Source organism: Camelus dromedarius, chromosome 5, assembly GCF_036321535.1.
Source record: "Camelus dromedarius isolate mCamDro1 chromosome 5, mCamDro1.pat, whole genome shotgun sequence".
NCBI lineage: Eukaryota > Metazoa > Chordata > Mammalia > Artiodactyla > Camelidae > Camelus > Camelus dromedarius.
Window position 1 is genome coordinate 41,684,462 of NC_087440.1, and position 17,420 is coordinate 41,701,881.

Sequence of the window (17,420 nt, forward strand, 5' to 3'; positions counted from 1 at the left end):
TCACAGTGTGTGTCAATGAGGGATCGGGAGTATTCTTGATCAGGTTGTCCAGCATGTTCATTCCCTCGCACAAACCTAAGGTGAAATTGTATGCTCCCTTCAGATATTGCATCTCAGCCCCAAGGAGCTGCTGCTTTTAAAATCTGGGATTCCCAAAGGACCTCGGAGTTGTAAAGCGCCATACAGTGTTACACAATAGGTATTGGGGATCAGACCGGGATGAAATCACTGTTAAGTCAAACTTCGGGATTTTAAACAATCTAAACAGCAACAATAACAACAAAGGAGACAAGTTCAAGTATTTCTAGTTGTGGGACTTTCCACAAGAACCCAATCATAAAGAATTAAGGATGTTTGAATTCATTGTTCCTTTATGTTTCAAATCCTTCATACCCGTAAATTTGAACCTACAGTGTGCTTCCTCCCCCCAAGCTCCTCCCCCAAGCGTGAGGATCTAGAAGTTACCGTTCTTTTCAAAAAGCACAGGTGATCATTAGTTTTTCCTAGGCTCTTGTCACTTAGTGGTCTGAGATCCGGGCCCAATCAGCTTCCCTGTGTGTAGACCAGAGCCACACACATCCTTCAGGATTGTGGGACAATCAGCCCGAAACATATGCACAGAAGGATCTAACGTTACGACTGTCAAATAGCAGTATCAGTATCCTCGACCCGAAGTAGTACAAACTCCTAAGTTCACTAAAAGTGTTCCTCAATCTTGCTTTTCATTTAGATTAGCATTCTCCATAACCCATACTCAAAATGTGAATAACTTTGACCACCAAAAAAGAATACTGTACATTTTAGATTAGACTTAGAGTGAATGAAAGTGAAAACTCAGAAGTAGGCAGAACCACAGGGCCTATGGTATCTAATTAGAAGACTCGGGGAATCACATGTGCAGGGTTGGTGTTTACCTTCTTGGGACCAAGTCTCTTTCATATTTAAACAAAAACCCTTTGGAGTGGTTCATTGGTGGGGGGAAATCAATGATCATTAGCACCAAGGGCCAACGGACCAGCAACATGGCTGAACGCAGCGGCGTGCTGACCTCGGCGAAAGAGTGCCCCATGCACAGGCAATCGATCCACGTTGGCTCTGCCCTTGTTTTAGCCGCTTGTGATTAAGTTCTCTGCACAGGGCGCAGCCCCTGCTTGGAGCCTAGGCTAAGGTTTGGCCCCGCGCTCCTGGATGAACTCTGTAGAGACTGCTGTGGGGAGTTAGTCTGGAAGATGGGTCCTCCCCAGAGTGGCCTCCATCCCTGGTTCGGTCTCCCCCAGTTCTCCTTGTCTCTCCGACCGGCCTACCTTTTCATATTTGCGCTCTTACCACCTGGCACAGGCTGTAGTGCAGTGGTATCCGCAGGTAACAGCTGTCCCCTCCTGACAGCCCCTCGAGGACTTGCATGCCAGGCTATTCTAAGAACACTCACGACCACCACCAGTGACGGTGACGCTCACCTCCTACCTAGAGTTTTAACTGAAATTGAGATGTCGGTCTTTCTCCCAAAGAAGGGTTCTCAACCCTTTCCCTCCTTCGAGTCTCTCATATTCAGACCACTTTCATTTGCTTATTTAGCATTTTTAACAGCCTGATTTTGCTGTCTGTTTGCGCTGCGCCTGGGAAGGTGTCAAACACCTCTTTTCTTTGTATTTAGTCACCCAGGTGCAGAGCAAGATTGAAGGAGACAGCGGAAGGACTTTCCCGGACTGTGTTGTCGCTCAACGGACCACGCCAATCACCACGCAGCTTGCCCTCCGGCCCTCCTCTTTGGGGGCGTGTCCCTAGTGAGTGATAGACGGAGCCGCCCGGCCCCACTCAGCCCAGCCCACGTTGCTGCTTAGATTGAAATGCAGAACTCAAGCCTCTTTCATCGGGGCACAGACTTCCTTTTACTCCTTCCTTTTGCACTCTCGCCGCCTCCTCCTGGGGAGAAGCGGAGGCACAGGCGGCCCGGGGCAGCGACAGGCCGGGCCACTGAGGCCACGCGAAAAGTTTCTTTCTGGGAGTGCGGAATTGGGGCCCGGTTGGTGTACTGCTCGGAGCAATGGGTGAGTGGCGGCGGGGGACGCTGTCAGAGCCGGGAAGGGAGGGAGGGAGCGAGCGGGCGAGGGAGGGAGGGAGGGCGCGCGAGGGCGCACACCACTGAGCGCTTGCACTCTTCTTATTGACTTTGCTCGTGTTCCTACAAGTTGTAGGAACACGCCAAGGGTCAGCGGCGCACAGCAGTTCAGTCTGAAGGCTGGCTACTGGTTTGCTGCTGATGCCATTTTCTGATTTTAAGAGAAGGGAGCGGTGGCATCAGCAAGCCCCGCGGCTCCCGTGCCGGACCAAATTTTGTTTCACATACTCACAGACCCGCAAACAAACCAGGAAAAAAAAAAAAAAACCTGGACTCTGTCTAATTGCGCAGGTCTCAAGGCGGGGCGCTGGGGTTCAGGGGGGAGCGGTCCAAGAACTTTAGCGCCGAGTAGGCGAGAAGGAGCTGCTTGCAGGCGTCAAGACCGATTTCCTCGCCTGCTTTGGAGAATTTAAAACGCTCAGAGAGGCCCTGCGTCTCACCACTTTATTTGTTTGTAGCTGCCGCAGACCGGGGATGAGGGAAGGGGTCTGACTAGACCGCAGTGATTTGGGTCCGTTCCTCACGGCTCGGCTCGGGGACCGTATGGTTTGGGGAAAGCCCCGGTCCTTAGTCTCAGGCGGGTTCACTTGCCTTGCCCCCTGACACGCGCGGAGGCCGAGTGGCAAGCGGCTGTCCCAAACTGCGGGTGCGCGCTGTGTTCGTTTTGCAGAGCCAGCCTTTGGGGAGGTGAACCAGCTGGGAGGAGTATTTGTGAACGGGAGGCCTCTGCCCAACGCCATCCGGCTTCGCATAGTGGAACTGGCCCAACTGGGCATCCGACCGTGTGACATCAGCCGCCAGCTACGGGTCTCTCACGGCTGCGTCAGCAAGATCCTGGCGCGCTACAACGAGACAGGCTCGATCTTGCCAGGAGCCATTGGGGGCAGCAAGCCTCGGGTCACCACCCCCACCGTGGTGAAGCACATCCGGACCTACAAGCAGAGGGACCCCGGTATCTTCGCCTGGGAGATACGGGACCGCCTGCTGGCGGATGGCGTTTGTGACAAGTACAACGTGCCCTCGGTGAGCTCCATCAGCCGCATCCTGCGCAACAAGATCGGCAACTTGGCCCAACAGGGTCATTACGACTCATATAAGCAGCACCAGCCCGCGCCGCAGCCGGCGCTGCCCTATAACCACATCTACTCGTACCCCAGCCCCATCACGGCGGCAGCCGCCAAGGTGCCCACGCCGCCCGGAGTGCCCGCTATCACCGGCTCGGTGGCCATGCCACGCACCTGGCCCTCCTCCCACTCCGTCACTGACATCCTGGGCATTCGCTCCATCACCGATCAAGGTAAGGGCCCGGGCGCCGAAAGTGTGGATGTGCAGAGCCTGCCTCCACACTCTCTCTGGGGTCTCAGGATCTGTGGCCTCCTCTATCCCACCACCTGAGGCTTTTTCCTTTGGAAACGTAAGGAGTCCTCCCAAGGGGTGTCCTGATCTCATTAACGTGAAATTCATGCCCTTCGTTTCCTTGCCACACACAGTCTACTGCCTCATCTCAAACTACCAGACCCATCACATCCCCCCATCCCCAACACATGGTTCGCATTTTCCACCCTCCCCCGCCTCTCGCGCGGCGGCAGCCTCAGACCCGCGCGCTCACTTGGAGAGTGCGGCCGGGGCTGGACTTGGGGCGCAGCCCGGGAGGCCTAAGCGGGCGTGGGGCTGCCGGCTGCAGACACTGCTGCGGGAAGGTTGTTTGGGGATCAGATGCGGCCGCGAGGAGTCGGGCACCCTGTGGAAATTGCAGTATTCTTCTTGGATTCTGGCAATCAGACCAAATTTGCTTAGGCAGGAAGTTCAAATGTCACCTAATTGGTTTCATTCTTATGCTTCACTTCATTTTCCTAGGAAACGGAGGTCCCGAAGTTACTACTAGTAACTTGCATGTTACAGCATTGCTCATTCTGGGACTAATTTTCTGCTTTATTTCTCTCTCTGTCCCTTCATCCCCCAACCCCTGACACTTTTTACCTTAACAGACTTCACTATACCTATATCTACATATCTATATATCTAAGGAAGTGGCACCAACCGCCGCGGTGAATAAGAGAAAAAGGATGGCGATTCCATGCCGTCCTCTCTCCGGTTCTTTCCCGTTTTCCCCGTGCCTACCGCTTCCCCTTTAGGGTCCACCAGTCCCCGGGAATGCGAATGGAGGTCTAGTCCCTGCACGTTTTCAGAGGTGCCACCCTACTGTTCCTTTCCTTTCTCACCCTTGACCTTGCAATGTCTTGAGTGTCTTCTCTGCTTGCTAAGAACGATTCCCGGAGCCCTCCTGCTCAGTCGGGCTTCCGCAGGAGACCCGAGTTTGTTTTCTTTTACTGCATTGTTAAAATCGAACAGAACAAAACAAAAAAACAGCGTTAACTTCTTTCTCAGTAGGGAGACAAGAAAGTCAAAATGCCCTAGACGCAGAATTTAAATACTGCAGAGATAAAGAGCCTACCTCCTTAATTTCTCAGCAAAAAAAGTTTTAAAAGAGAAGAGGAAAAATTAAATAGGAAAGGGGGAAATAGTTCCTTTAATGATTTCCTGCCTTTCTCGGTTGCCACCACATTGGCACAATTATCTTTTTAAGTAATTAAAGCATAGCCCTGATTTCTCATCTTTTTGTTTTCTGACTGGGAATTTACAAGATCTTTCTAAGATCTCAGTTTTGTCTTATGCGGAGCTGGTTGGAGCTTTAGTTGGAGAGAGTTTGCCCTTGATTTATAGGATAAACTGACCTCAGTGACATTTAAAGGAAGCCCCTGTTCATGGGAAAGTGTGAGATCAGCAGAAATGGGAGCGCGCAGGGGGATCTCAATTTCTTAAGATAACTTCAGGCTTGTGCCCACCGATTACCTTTTGTCTGGGAAGGCAAGGAGAGACTGGCAGTTCTGGGCCAAAATACGGTTTCCTGGTGCAAACTGTAACACAACCTAATTCTCTGGAGAAGGAGAGGCATAGTGAAAAGAGACTGACAGGGTTAAAAAGAAAACTTTTCTTCCCTAGGGATCCTACAATCAGACTAAATGTCAGTTGGAAAAGTATTAGATTATGGAGAGGAGCAACTCTTCATTCTACATGCTGTTGATTTTGGATGCCAGCTTTAAGCAACCTGTTTTCTGACAAATCTGTGAATATAAAATGATTATTTCCTCAAATGATCATTTCTTCAAAATGATTGCCCCTTTGAAGCACTGTGTCAGATGGAATTATTTAAAATCAAGTTGTTATAGCTTGGTTAAAACTCAGTCCTCCACCCATAGGTCCCAAAGACAAACTGCTCAGGGTCTTCAACTATCTTCTCTTAAAATTGTACTTGCTCACTTAAAGATGCCAATGATTCAATAGGCACACCTCTAGGCATTGAGCTAATCATTTTACAACACATGATTTTCTCTGCATCTCTATTGAGAACATAAAGGATAACTGATGGCTTTCCTTCTTTTCCAAAACACTTAATTCTGCTTTCATTTTCTTAACCTTTTATTTCATTGAAAACAGAAAAGTTACAAGTTTACCGCTGACACTAGTGGCATTTACAGTGGTAACTGTAGTATATTTTGTGAGTCATGTGCACATAACTTCACATATTTCATGTATAGAGATAGAGCACCCAAGGCAAGGTAGGCGCACACACTAAGCACCTATGTTTTGCATACTTATTGTGGGCATCTTTTAGTTATTTGTTTGCAAAGCACTTTGCAGGTCTTTTGTTCCATCTGTTGACATAAGTACTAGATCCCCACAGCAAAGTGAGCACTTTTCTGGATGTCTCTGAGCATCAACACAGGCGCGGTTAAGGCCAGGACGTCCCTCTCGCTTTTCAGTTCATACCAGTCCCAGATTTTTGTCAACCCCAGTTGACCCGGGGTTAGGACTGGGACCCTGGGTTAGGTTTGGGGAGAACGACGCGTGCAATTTTACGGGTTCTTTCCCGACTTGGGAAAATTTTGGGAAACCTCTCAGGTTCCTTCCACTCGTTTCCTCGGGAGAGCGAGGAGAGGAGGAGGAAATAAAAGGCCGACTGAAAAAGAAAAATAGTATCTTCCCGCGGGCGTGGAGGACAGAGCTGGGAGTCTTACTCCGAGGCGAGTCACCTTCACCCGGCCCCGGGCTGCCAGCCGGAGAGGCACGCCGGGCCCCGCGCCCCCCGGGAGGCCGAGGGCAGGGGGCCGGCCGAGGTCGCCGCCCTCGTGCTCCCGGGTCGCGGGTTCGGGGCCGGTCTCAGGAGGGGGCGCGCGCTCGACCCTCAGCCTGACGCCTTCTCCTCCTCCCCAGGAGTGAGCGACAGCTCCCCCTACCACAGCCCCAAGGTGGAGGAGTGGAGCAGCCTGGGCCGCAGCAACTTCCCCGCCGCCGCCCCGCACGCGGTGAACGGGCTGGAGAAGGGGGCCTTGGAGCAAGAAGCCAAGTACGGTCAGGTGAGGAGGCGACGGTCCCGCCGGGTGGGAGAGTGGCGGCGGGGGTTTGGGCGCCGGAGGCCCCTGGTATCTCTTGGAGCCTCGACCGAGGAGAAGGCCAGGCCGACTAGTCGTGGCTTCCACGAGCCCGAGGCCGGGACCATGGGGGCGGGTCGGCACCAGGGCGGCGGCTGCTCGAGGCGCGGCCCTGGAAGCGCCTCCAGGCCTGTTTGGCCTCTGAAGGCTCGACAGGGCCGCGCCCGCAGGCCTTTCCGCGGCTCGCGTGGGGGCTACACTTACCCCAGGAAGGCGCCTCGGAGAGGCCCGGCGAGCGGCGGTGGGCTCCCAGCTCCGCGCGGGCGCGAGCGGCCTGCCGGCCGAGGGCGCGGCCCTGCGACTCCTGCGGCGCGGACGTCCCGGGGCCGCGGGTCCCCGAGAACCCGCGAGCGTGGCTGGTTCCGCGACGGTGAGGCGAGGGCAGCCAGATACACTTAATAAAGTTACGGTTTCTCGATTAAAGGTCACGTCGCAGTCTCCCAAGGGAGGGTAGTGGGAAAACCTCAAATTATACGGCTGTGGGACGTTTAATTTTTCTTTCTCTCTGTCCCCCCACCCCCCCGGGTTTACAAAAGAAAAATTAAAACGTGTGTGTGTGTGTATGTGTGTGTGTGTGTGTGTGTGTGTGTGTGTGTGTGTTTTCCCTTGAGAAAAACTAAGCAACCACAACAACAAAAGCCCAAGAGTTTTGAGTCTAAATTCATCACCACGTTGGAGTCAGGAGTTCAAAACTCTTAAAAAACCAAACAACAACAGCAACAACAAAAAACCTGGACCTTAAACCAGCTTAAGGTTTCTTTGAGCAGACCTGTGTAGGTTTGCAAATTTATTAATACCAAACTCCAATTCCAAAGCTTCAAAGTACCCAGTTTTCATTTTATAATCTTGAAATCTTAAAACTTTTAATGTTTTCTTATTTGTAAAAATCAGCTTGTTAAGTTAAATGGAACTTTCATTCACTTGGGGAAAAATCCTAGTTGTTATTTTCTCTAACAAACCCCATTTCCCTCTTTTTTTTTTTTTTTTTAAAAACAGAATCAGGTACATATTATATGACATATAAAACAGATACATATATTAGTAGCTCTCCCACAAGAAATATCATAGAAAACAGCATTAAGGAAAAAGAGTCCCTTTCGTGACTCTCCTTCTACTGTAAAGAATGCTAACAAGAAAGTATAAGAAAGTTTGTCACTATTTTCTGCAAACGAGGAGGTAGTCTGTAAAGAAGACACATTATGTACAATGGCACCATTGCCACTTAAGCAAGTTATTTAACCTTTTAGAGCCTCTGTTTCTTCATCTATAAAACAGGGAAATAATAGCTCCAGTCTCAAGAGATGTGAAGATTCAATGAGATAATGCAACCATATGGCACATAGTAAGCAATCATTAAATATTACCTGTGGATAGAAATGGCTGTTAGAGATTGACTTTTAAAAACAAGCATTTTTTTGGTCTGAAAATACTTTGTTTAGAGAGCTTATAGTCAAAAAGCGTCAAGGTATTTTGTTACAAACAATAGTGTCTATGAAGCACCTGGTATACAGAGCAGCAAGCATTTAATAGGTGCTCAGTAATGTTTATTAGGTCATCATTTCCTGAAATAACATTGTGATGTATAGAGTTGAAGAAGTCTCTAATTCCCACATATAGCTGATGAACCTAGTTTATATATAAAGCAGTGTCATAATCCAAAGATCTTTATGATTACTTTTAACTCCCTTGAATTATAGACAGTGTTTAATCTTGTTTAGAAATGGTTAATTTATACATACACTTTAAAATGAAACTAATCAATTGAAAATAAAAATAGAACACTGTGTCAAGTAATCTATTCTATATATTCCAAACATTACAAATCCATTACATTTTATACAGTGAATATCAAATCAGTAAATTAACAGATTTAGAAAAGTAACTTAAATAAGTGCCCAAATAAGTATTGTTCTAAATGCTTAAGAAAACAACTTAAAAATTTTTCCAGAAGAAAAAGACATTTGTATCAAAATTCCATTTGTAAAGTTCTTAATTGCAATATGCTAATCTTCTGCATTGCCATGTAGTAAGATAATACAAATGATGCAAAATATTAAAACTTTAGAAGTTTCTAAGCATAATTAAAATCAGTAGCTACTCTATTGTAATTACCAAAATAGTGCCTAATGCTGAAGGTATGCTAAGTAGACACGTACACTTATTTTATGAGCAGTTTGGGAGTTTAGACACTGATTTCCTTGAAGGTAAAATTACACATTAAAACTTGCTCAAAAACAAACATGCAGTTCTAAGGTGTGTTGTGTACATTCCATATACATATATGCATTTCTCTTACAAATATTCAAAAAACTAAAATATTTATTTTTTAAAAGCTATTTTTAAAATGTTAGCAGCATATTTACATTTCTACAACCCAAGTGTAGATTTGGGTAACATTTCCCTCTATTTGCATATGCATAAAAATTGAAAGTCTTTGGCCAAAAAAAAATTCTCAAAATTTTTGCACATAATACTTTTAGGACATTAACATGGTTGTTACTAAATAGTGCAATATTACATGATCTCAGTTTCATTTTAGTATATAAAGGAGAAAATTAAAGGTTCAGGATTATAGGACTTGAAGCATAATCTTTTCTCAGAAGACACCTATAAAATTACGAAAGGGGTTGAATTTGACAACTGATCACAGGTTCCATTAATTACTATAATCTAGACTTTCTATTTTCAGCTATAACTACAAGGATGCTGTTGTTAGTAATCAGAATCTTATGCACACATCCATTTTGTTTTTAAAACATTAGTTTAGAATATTCATACTTGTCTTACATATTAATATTACACTGCAATTGATATTTTATAGTGCCATTTAGAAGTCCTGATTGTCTACCTCTGAGGATAGAAGAAAAAGGATATTTATTTATTTTGGCTTTTTTCACCTACATTTAATATTGGGCCAGAACTCTTTAATCTCATCTAACTCTGGCAACAATGTTCTCTGGTTCCTAATGGCTGGTTCTTTTCTGTTGAAAGTATAAAAACTCTCTTGAATACAATAGTATGGCAAAAAAAACATATAGAGAAACATGAAGTTGGAATATATCTACCCTTTTACATGGTATTTAGTCAATTAATGCCTCATTCTATTTAAACAGTTTACAAACAGTTGTATAGTTCCTGAAATTTTTTTCTATAATTGGGCATGCTTTCTCAGAAAAAAAATGCGTATCTAGTACTCCAATTAAAGTAATCTGAACAGTAGATTTAAAAGCTTTGAGTATCTTCATTTTTGGGTAGTGTACATGAACTCAGACAGCAAGTTTAATATAAATTTAGCGACAAATTGAGATATCAGGAATGGAGAATAATCTATAAATAACTTAAGAAAAAGTTCAGAGTTAAACAAGATGTGAAAACAGTTGAATTTGGAGATATAAATTAATCTCAAATTCTTATGAAATATTCATTTGAAATATAGTATTTGAAACATATATTTGAAATATAGAATTTCAGCATCTGGAATATAATTTTCTAGGGCACCATTTAACAAACTGGCTTTCCTTGCAGACCCTGTTCTCATGAAAATATAAACAAAGTTGTCCTGGATTTTTCTTCATAACAAATAGTTAATTTTGTGTCAAATAATTTCTAATTTTGTAGAGAATTCAATCTTAGGCAAATGCCAATAGAGTCTTTGAAATTCATGTTGTCTATTACGAAAATATTCTTTGACCTGGTTAGCTTTTAACTATTAGTGTTTCAAAACAAAATTAATTATTATGTATCAGTAAAATGTGTCATATAAAATACAAAAAAGTGATTTAAATTTTTTCAAGTCGACATCAATTTTAATAATTTTAGAAATATAAAATTTAGAAAAACATTTAAAATAATAGTTTTCCATTACCTAGAGACATTTAGATCTGCAATCTGATAACTAAGCATAATTAAGATCCTTTTGAATGTTGAAACCACATTTACAACCGTCATTTCATTTTATCAGATTTGTTTTCCTAGGTCATTGCATAATGGATTAAGAAAGGTAGGTAGAACAGCAGTCAGAAAAATGATTTCAGCAAAAAAAAGAATCTTGTTTATTTTCAGATCCGAAGCATTTTCTTACTTAAAATATCGAGGTTGAAATTATAAGTGAAGTATATCTTTATTTGTGGCTGAATCTACTTTATTATAAAGCCAAGGTAAACTCATTTTATCATAAGGGGAGGACCTGGTAGAACTGATGAATAGATGAAAGATTGTGGATGGAAGACTTGGCACTGCTATTTCCACTTTCTTCAAGAGAGAAAATGTTGAGTAGACAATTCCCAGAATTTGAAGAATAGTCTAAAACCTGTAACTGCCAGACAGTTGTCATACCAGATTTTTTCTTGGTCTCAAGTGTTTGGATACTAATGCATTTCCATTTTCTTGGGGAGTGGGAGTGGGTGGCAGGGGGTTGGGTGGAAATAAATGGAATGACCATAAATCAAATAATGTAATAGCTAAGTTACAACTTTTATTTACTTTTTTCAACAGCTTTATTCATTTTGCTTACTTAAAGTGTAATGCTTGTTCTGTGATGAAGGGTGCCCAGGTTTTTTTTTTTTTGGTTTGTTTTTGTTTTTGTTTTTAAAGCAAGACTATCACATCTTTTGCTTTCAAAAGTCTGCACAAGCTTAAGTATACAAATGATTCTGAAATGCCTATGATGTGCCCCATTTTGTGGGGATATGAGACGATTAAAGGCAAGTCCCTGTCCTCAGACTGTTTACAATCTAGCTCTCTGCCAATACAGCTTCTCAACGTATTTATTTAAAAACATATTTTAAAAAACTTGCAAATCTGTAGTTCTAACATTTTAGACCCAACAAAATGAAAACTCATACTTTCACTCATTCTTGTGATAACCTTAACTAGACTACATTGCATCTTATGTATTTTTTCTGGACTCTTCCATTTAATGTCAGTGGGATAGTATCTGTCTTTTTCTAAAAACATTCAACAAAGTAAGTAACTTACTTTTTCCAGAGTATGCAAATCGGTTTGTTTTACTTTGTATTAGTAAATCTCGTTCTCAAAATTAGGTAGAGGATAGTCTGCTTTAGGGGACCCTGTACAGTTCTTTTAAGGAAAGGATACTTATGGCTTTCACAGAAGATCCACATGAAAAAGGGGTTGATGGATTGAGGTTTTATTTATGGAATCTTTAGGTAAAGTCATTTTCAAAAATGAGATTTCCATTACATGCCCATTGCTGGGGTTTCATTTGGAAAATTTGTTTACTCTTCCCTGGGGATTCCATATGTTGGTTGATTTATAAATCATACTTACAATCCAATTAAACAGAGTAATTTAGCATGTTTGCTCCCACTATATTTATGGTGTACATTTGGTAGTCTCTACTCAGCCTAACTAGCTTTTCAGATTAATTACATGCCCTTCACCGAAAACATTAAACAGATTTTGGAAGTTTAAGTCATGTACTCTTTTACTGGAAAGAATAAACAAACATCAGTGCTACCTGTAGTTGTTTTCCTTTGTGGTGGAAAATTTTACTCTTTCAGTGATTGCTTCATAAATAACAATTACTTTACCTGGTAGAGATTTATATCTTTTACTAATATTATGTTGCAAAATTAATAGTGAGAAAATTGAAGTGTTTATTGAATCACTAGGATGAATGAGTAGAAGGTGGCAGGGATATTTTATTTAAAACCTGTTTGTTCTCTCATTTTGCTTATGCCATTTTTCCTAAATTTCTAAATCTTAACTTTAAAAGTAAAAAGGGAAATTAAGACAAAACTTTTCCACCCAATCTAGGTCATAATTTAACCTGAGGGAAAGCTAAGAACTATTTTTATACTGTTTAAATTTAAAGATTTCTGTCCTTTTTTTTTTTTTTTTAAGCAAACACTTTAGCCTCCCCTTGCCTTTTTCTACAAGATGAGGAGGTCAAAGCTCTTTGAGCTTCCCTTCCCAACCTTCCTTTCTGCAGCCCAGACGGGCCAGCATCACTAAAATGACTCTAAATATATTGCAGATTTTAGAAAGCTTTGAAATATTTAATACTAATAGGACAAATAACACAAAACAAGTTTGGTAGCTTAAGTATGAAAAAAACAGACAAATATAGAAAGAATTATTAGTGTTTTTTACACTTGACACGCAAATATAGTTATGGAATAAGTAAGGCACCTGAAGGTAACACGGGCCTAAATCCAATGTTTTGCCTCCCCCAAATCCTAGGAGCATTATCTAAAATGAGAGTTCAGTCCAGCCTAGCTTCTCAGGGGAAACATTTCTGGGCAAAAAGTAGGGGAATCCATGTAAGGGATTGTAGACATCATGACAGAACAGCTGAAGAGCCCGAAATAAAGATGCCACATCAAGGAGTAATGGTTCCAAGGGCAAGGGTGTAAGGGGAGGAAAGGGAAGATGACAAAGCAAGTATTTCAGAGAGAACTGTAACTGTGACTAATAGAAAAAAATATAAAGAAAAAAGAATGCGTAGGAAAAATTCATCTGTGATGAAAAATAGAACTCAGCAATACATTTTTTCTGCTAACTAGAACATTGTTTCTGTCATGTGTAATATTAAATAATCTAACCTATGTACTTGTAAAATGTTGAGGAAAGGTCTTCATTATTTTTTAAAAATAATTTTAACCTTAATGTTTTAACCTTAACATTCTTATTTTATGATTCTTGGTGCACACTGGCATCGGTAGTATAAAATATTAATGCTAGAATGGAAGAGATCTAATATAGAGATGAACACCTTTCCGTAACTGAATTGAAATGATTCCTTTCCAAATTAATTTCTCATAAGTCTTTGGGAAAACCCTAGATAAAAGTGATCCGAAATATAATCTCTATGCAATGCTAGATTTCTTCTGCAATTTGATAGCTCTCTATCTTTCTACTCATCTGCTGAGAGCCGTAAAGTGTGTCTCCTTTGAGGCATTCTCTAATGAAACATTCTCAGAAAGGGGGAAAAAGATTTTTTTTACAAATTAAGAAACAGAATGAGGATCTAAGAATGAAAATCTGATTCTAGAAGAGGAAAGAATCCTTTACTAGAAAAGATGCTCTAGTTTGAGATTAAATTACATCTATCTTTTAATTGTCCAGGAAAATTAGCACGACAGAAGATCCTGTGTCAGTTAGGAGTGATAACTCCTTTTAACACATGGCCATTGGCTTGCCGATTGGCCTAAGGTAAATGGCTAAACTCCTTAATCTATGTTCTTGTGTAGTAACACATTTTAATTTCAATTGAACATTGTGTTATAATCACTATATATTCTTATAATTATTGTAAACCCAACAGGTTATAATTAGTTACAATCATTGATCTTAATTATTCAGTAAAATATGTTGGATATTTCTTGGTGCTTGGGACATAGGACATATTCAGGAAACCTTGGTTTCCTTTCCTCTTCCCCGTTTTTCAAAGAACAAGCACTCTGGCAAAAAGAACACGAGGTATGTGTTCTTACACATCAGGTACACAAAGTTTCCCCCTCTACTTATATTTTTATTTTGTCGGAAATCCACAAGCAGTGTTAAATCACATCCATGTATATATTCTACTCCATGCATTACTCTAAATTGAGAAAATCATTTTTGAGACCCCAGCAATGTATTCTCATAGATACAGAAGTGAAAAGAATAACCAAATGAATTACATTAGAAAATAATTTCTATGTTGCAATTGAATTGGAAAAAAGTAACTACTTAACATATGTCTGCTTTTCTTGCCGTAAGGATTTAAATTGGTTTTACTAGCAATACTTCTGTTATTTACATTATGCTTTTATTAGGAAATAAGTTGATGTCTATTCATTCACATCACTGCTGGGAAACAGGATTTACTCTTTATTTCTAAACAATCTAGAAATTGAGGGGGGAAAATTAAGTTACTTGAAGAAGGATGCTGAGTTATTCATGCCAGAATCAGGATTAGACATCAGGGTGTTTTTGGTGTTGTTATTAGTAACAATACCAACAATAAGTTTTTAAATGCCAAGAGAGTACTGGTTTCTAGGCAGACTTGCCTGCCAGAGCTGCTGCTTTTGTTTGCAAACTAAATGTTTACATTTAAATTCATTTCAAGAGATTTATCCATGTGGCTTTTAAAATTTTACATCATAGGGCCCTGAAACTTTGCAAGAAGATTTTCCAATTCCAAAGCCATACATATGCGATTCTTTCATATTCTGATAGAGTGTTTCCTTTTTGATAAAATAGCTCTGGGAAAAAATACCCCCAGTGTTCATTAAAAACTGTTACTAGACAAACTGCCTGATGTTGCGTGTCCTTTGTCCAACAGGCATTTTCAACATGATGTTTTAAAATATGACTTGTGCTTTATTTAACAAAGGTCGTGCTCATTTTGAATTTCTAAAGTGACAGCCCACACTCGGTGCCCTTCTTTACTGGAAGTGAAACCCGCACCAACCAGGCCCTTCACAAATGCCTCAACAAAGAGCTACACAAAGCCAAAGTATAGGGAAGGTTGACAAAGGCAGATGGATCAATAGCTGAATGGATTCTAAGAGTATTTAATCACCATTAATTGTTTCCTCACCCTGCAGTTCCTTCCTATAATTCCAAACAGCAAAAGCAAATACTGTGAATCTTCTGGTTGTAGTCTCCTCAAAACCTGTGGGGAAAGAGTATGTTTAAGTAGCAAGACTGTGAATGTATTTAGAATATAAATAAAGTCAAATCTAAAAAAACCCCAGAGTCAGAATGTTATTAGCTACTACTCATAACGTGCATTCTGTTTCTAAGAACTTGTGAAATGTCAAACACTATAAGACGGCTATCCTCACCTCTTCTCTTTTCTTCCTCCTCTTAGGCACCAAATGGTCTCCCAGCTGTAAGCAGTTTTGTGTCAGCATCCAGCATGGCTCCTTATCCTACCCCGGCCCAAGTGTCGCCTTACATGACCTACAGCGCTGCTCCTTCTGGTTATGTTGCTGGACATGGGTGGCAACATGCCAGTGGCACCCCACTTTCCCCCCACAACTGTGACATTCCCGCGTCGCTGGCGTTCAAGGGAATGCAGGCAGCCCGAGAAGGTAGCCACTCTGTCACGGCTTCTGCACTCTGATGGGAAATTCCATCTGCTGCAGCTTCACCCAAGCCCCCTCTCTCAGCACACCCTCCCCCTCTTCCCTGGTCTCGGATCCCACCCCTCTGCCCTCCAACCCTCCTGCCTCCAAAGCTGGCTTTACGGACTCACATCCTTTGTGCTGATGACACTTAAATATTTCTTGCCATAACTTCTCTCTCACAGAAAGCCTGACACGACTTTAGGATTTAAAAACAAAAGCAATGTTAAGGACTGAATGAGACATTTGTATTGCCCACACACTGTTTGAACGTAGTGAAGAAATCTGCACCCCTCAAAGGGCTTAAGGAACTTTTAAAATTAGTCTTTGGTAAAACCACATGTGTATATTTATTCTAAATCAACCTGAACTTTTGAAACGTGCAATTGTTGAGATTTTTGCAAAATCAATAAAAGAAAATGCATATAGAAAAAAGTTACACTACACCCTCTAATCAAATAAGGTAACAAAATAAGCCTTAATTCATCATTAGGAAACCAATCAGTAATTGACTTGTTTGAGTGATCCTTTATTTTTAACAGATCTATTTTGTTGAAAAATATATGTATAACTCAAGCAATATCTGAATTTAGCTCCTCCTGGTGTTTTGACCTGGTTCCAAATACAGTAATGTTTATATTTTGTATTAGTTTGTAAATATGGACTCTGGATGGTGCATTTGTGTTTTCATTCCATGGGATTACCCCCCCCCCCCCATTTTTTCCTTTCTTTTTGCAAAGGTGACTTTCTGGCAACATCTCTTTCTCTGTTTGGTGGTTGGGCTGCTTGGGCTCCGGGACCTGGACTTGCCCCACATTTTGTGTGCGCAGTGAAGGCTTCAACATCTCATGAAGGACTTTTTCTTTCTACGACAGAGGACTCAAAACACAGATAAAACAAGCTAGTCTCCCATTTTGTATCCCAATCAAACAACACACATGCCAAGCATATAAGGACAAGAGGGTGGAAAATATCTGAACAAGAAGACTCTAAAGGAAGTCACTTAGAAATCTAAGTTTAATGTGAAATGCTTTGCAAAGACACTTAAAATGAACTTTATGTTAAGAAAACCACTGTGAAACTAAATTGTACTGTTATTGTTGGCTTACCTGTGTGTTCAGCAATCTCAGCCCAAAATTACGTTGTAATTTTTTAAAAAATGGAAAATTCTGCTTTAATGAATGTAAAAATGGCTTGCTGTGAAGTTTACATTGTTGTACAGAAGCATGTTTCACGTGTAGGTAAACTGGTGGTGGTGTTAGAAATACAAATGCTATTTAATTTTTAAAAATTCCCTTTATTCATTTTTGGAGTTACAGGACAGTTTAATGGATGGATCTTTTTAAACCAATTTGTTTTTCACTTTAATGTTAATAATAGAGCTGAGGAGAGTGTGTGTGTGTGTGTGTGTGTGTGTGTGTGTGTGTGTGTGTGTGTGCGCGCGTGCGTGCGCATGATTATGTGTTGTATTTTAAAACAATTGATTTTCTTGGGCAAAATTCTACAGTTATAATCTCTTCTGTTTGGAAAGTTCTTCCTGCTTGGCAACATAGGCTTGAAAATATGTTTTTAAAACATTGGTACAATTCATCTATTGGAAAATTAATATATTGTGGGTTTTTTGGTATTAATTCTGTGCAATAACAGGGCACATCACTAGATATGGATGTTCAAAGATATGTTCGTTAGGTGACTTTGATTTTTCCTTCCTGTGCTGTGCACAGCCCACAT

At 41.6% G+C, this 17,420-nt stretch overlaps 1 protein-coding gene across 1 annotated transcript; it reads left to right on the forward strand.

Annotated features, from left to right (window-relative positions):
• The first annotated feature begins 1,858 nt into the window (after window positions 1-1,858).
• On the forward strand, window positions 1,859-15,849 carry PAX9 (paired box 9). The gene is made up of 4 exons (XM_031453616.2): window positions 1,859-2,048; window positions 2,790-3,416; window positions 6,395-6,537; window positions 15,434-15,849. The coding sequence occupies exons 1-4, from the start codon at window positions 2,045-2,047 to the stop codon at window positions 15,686-15,688; spliced, it is 1,029 nt and encodes a 342-aa protein (XP_031309476.1). The 5' UTR covers window positions 1,859-2,044; the 3' UTR covers window positions 15,689-15,849.
• The last annotated feature ends 1,571 nt before the right edge of the window (window positions 15,850-17,420 follow it).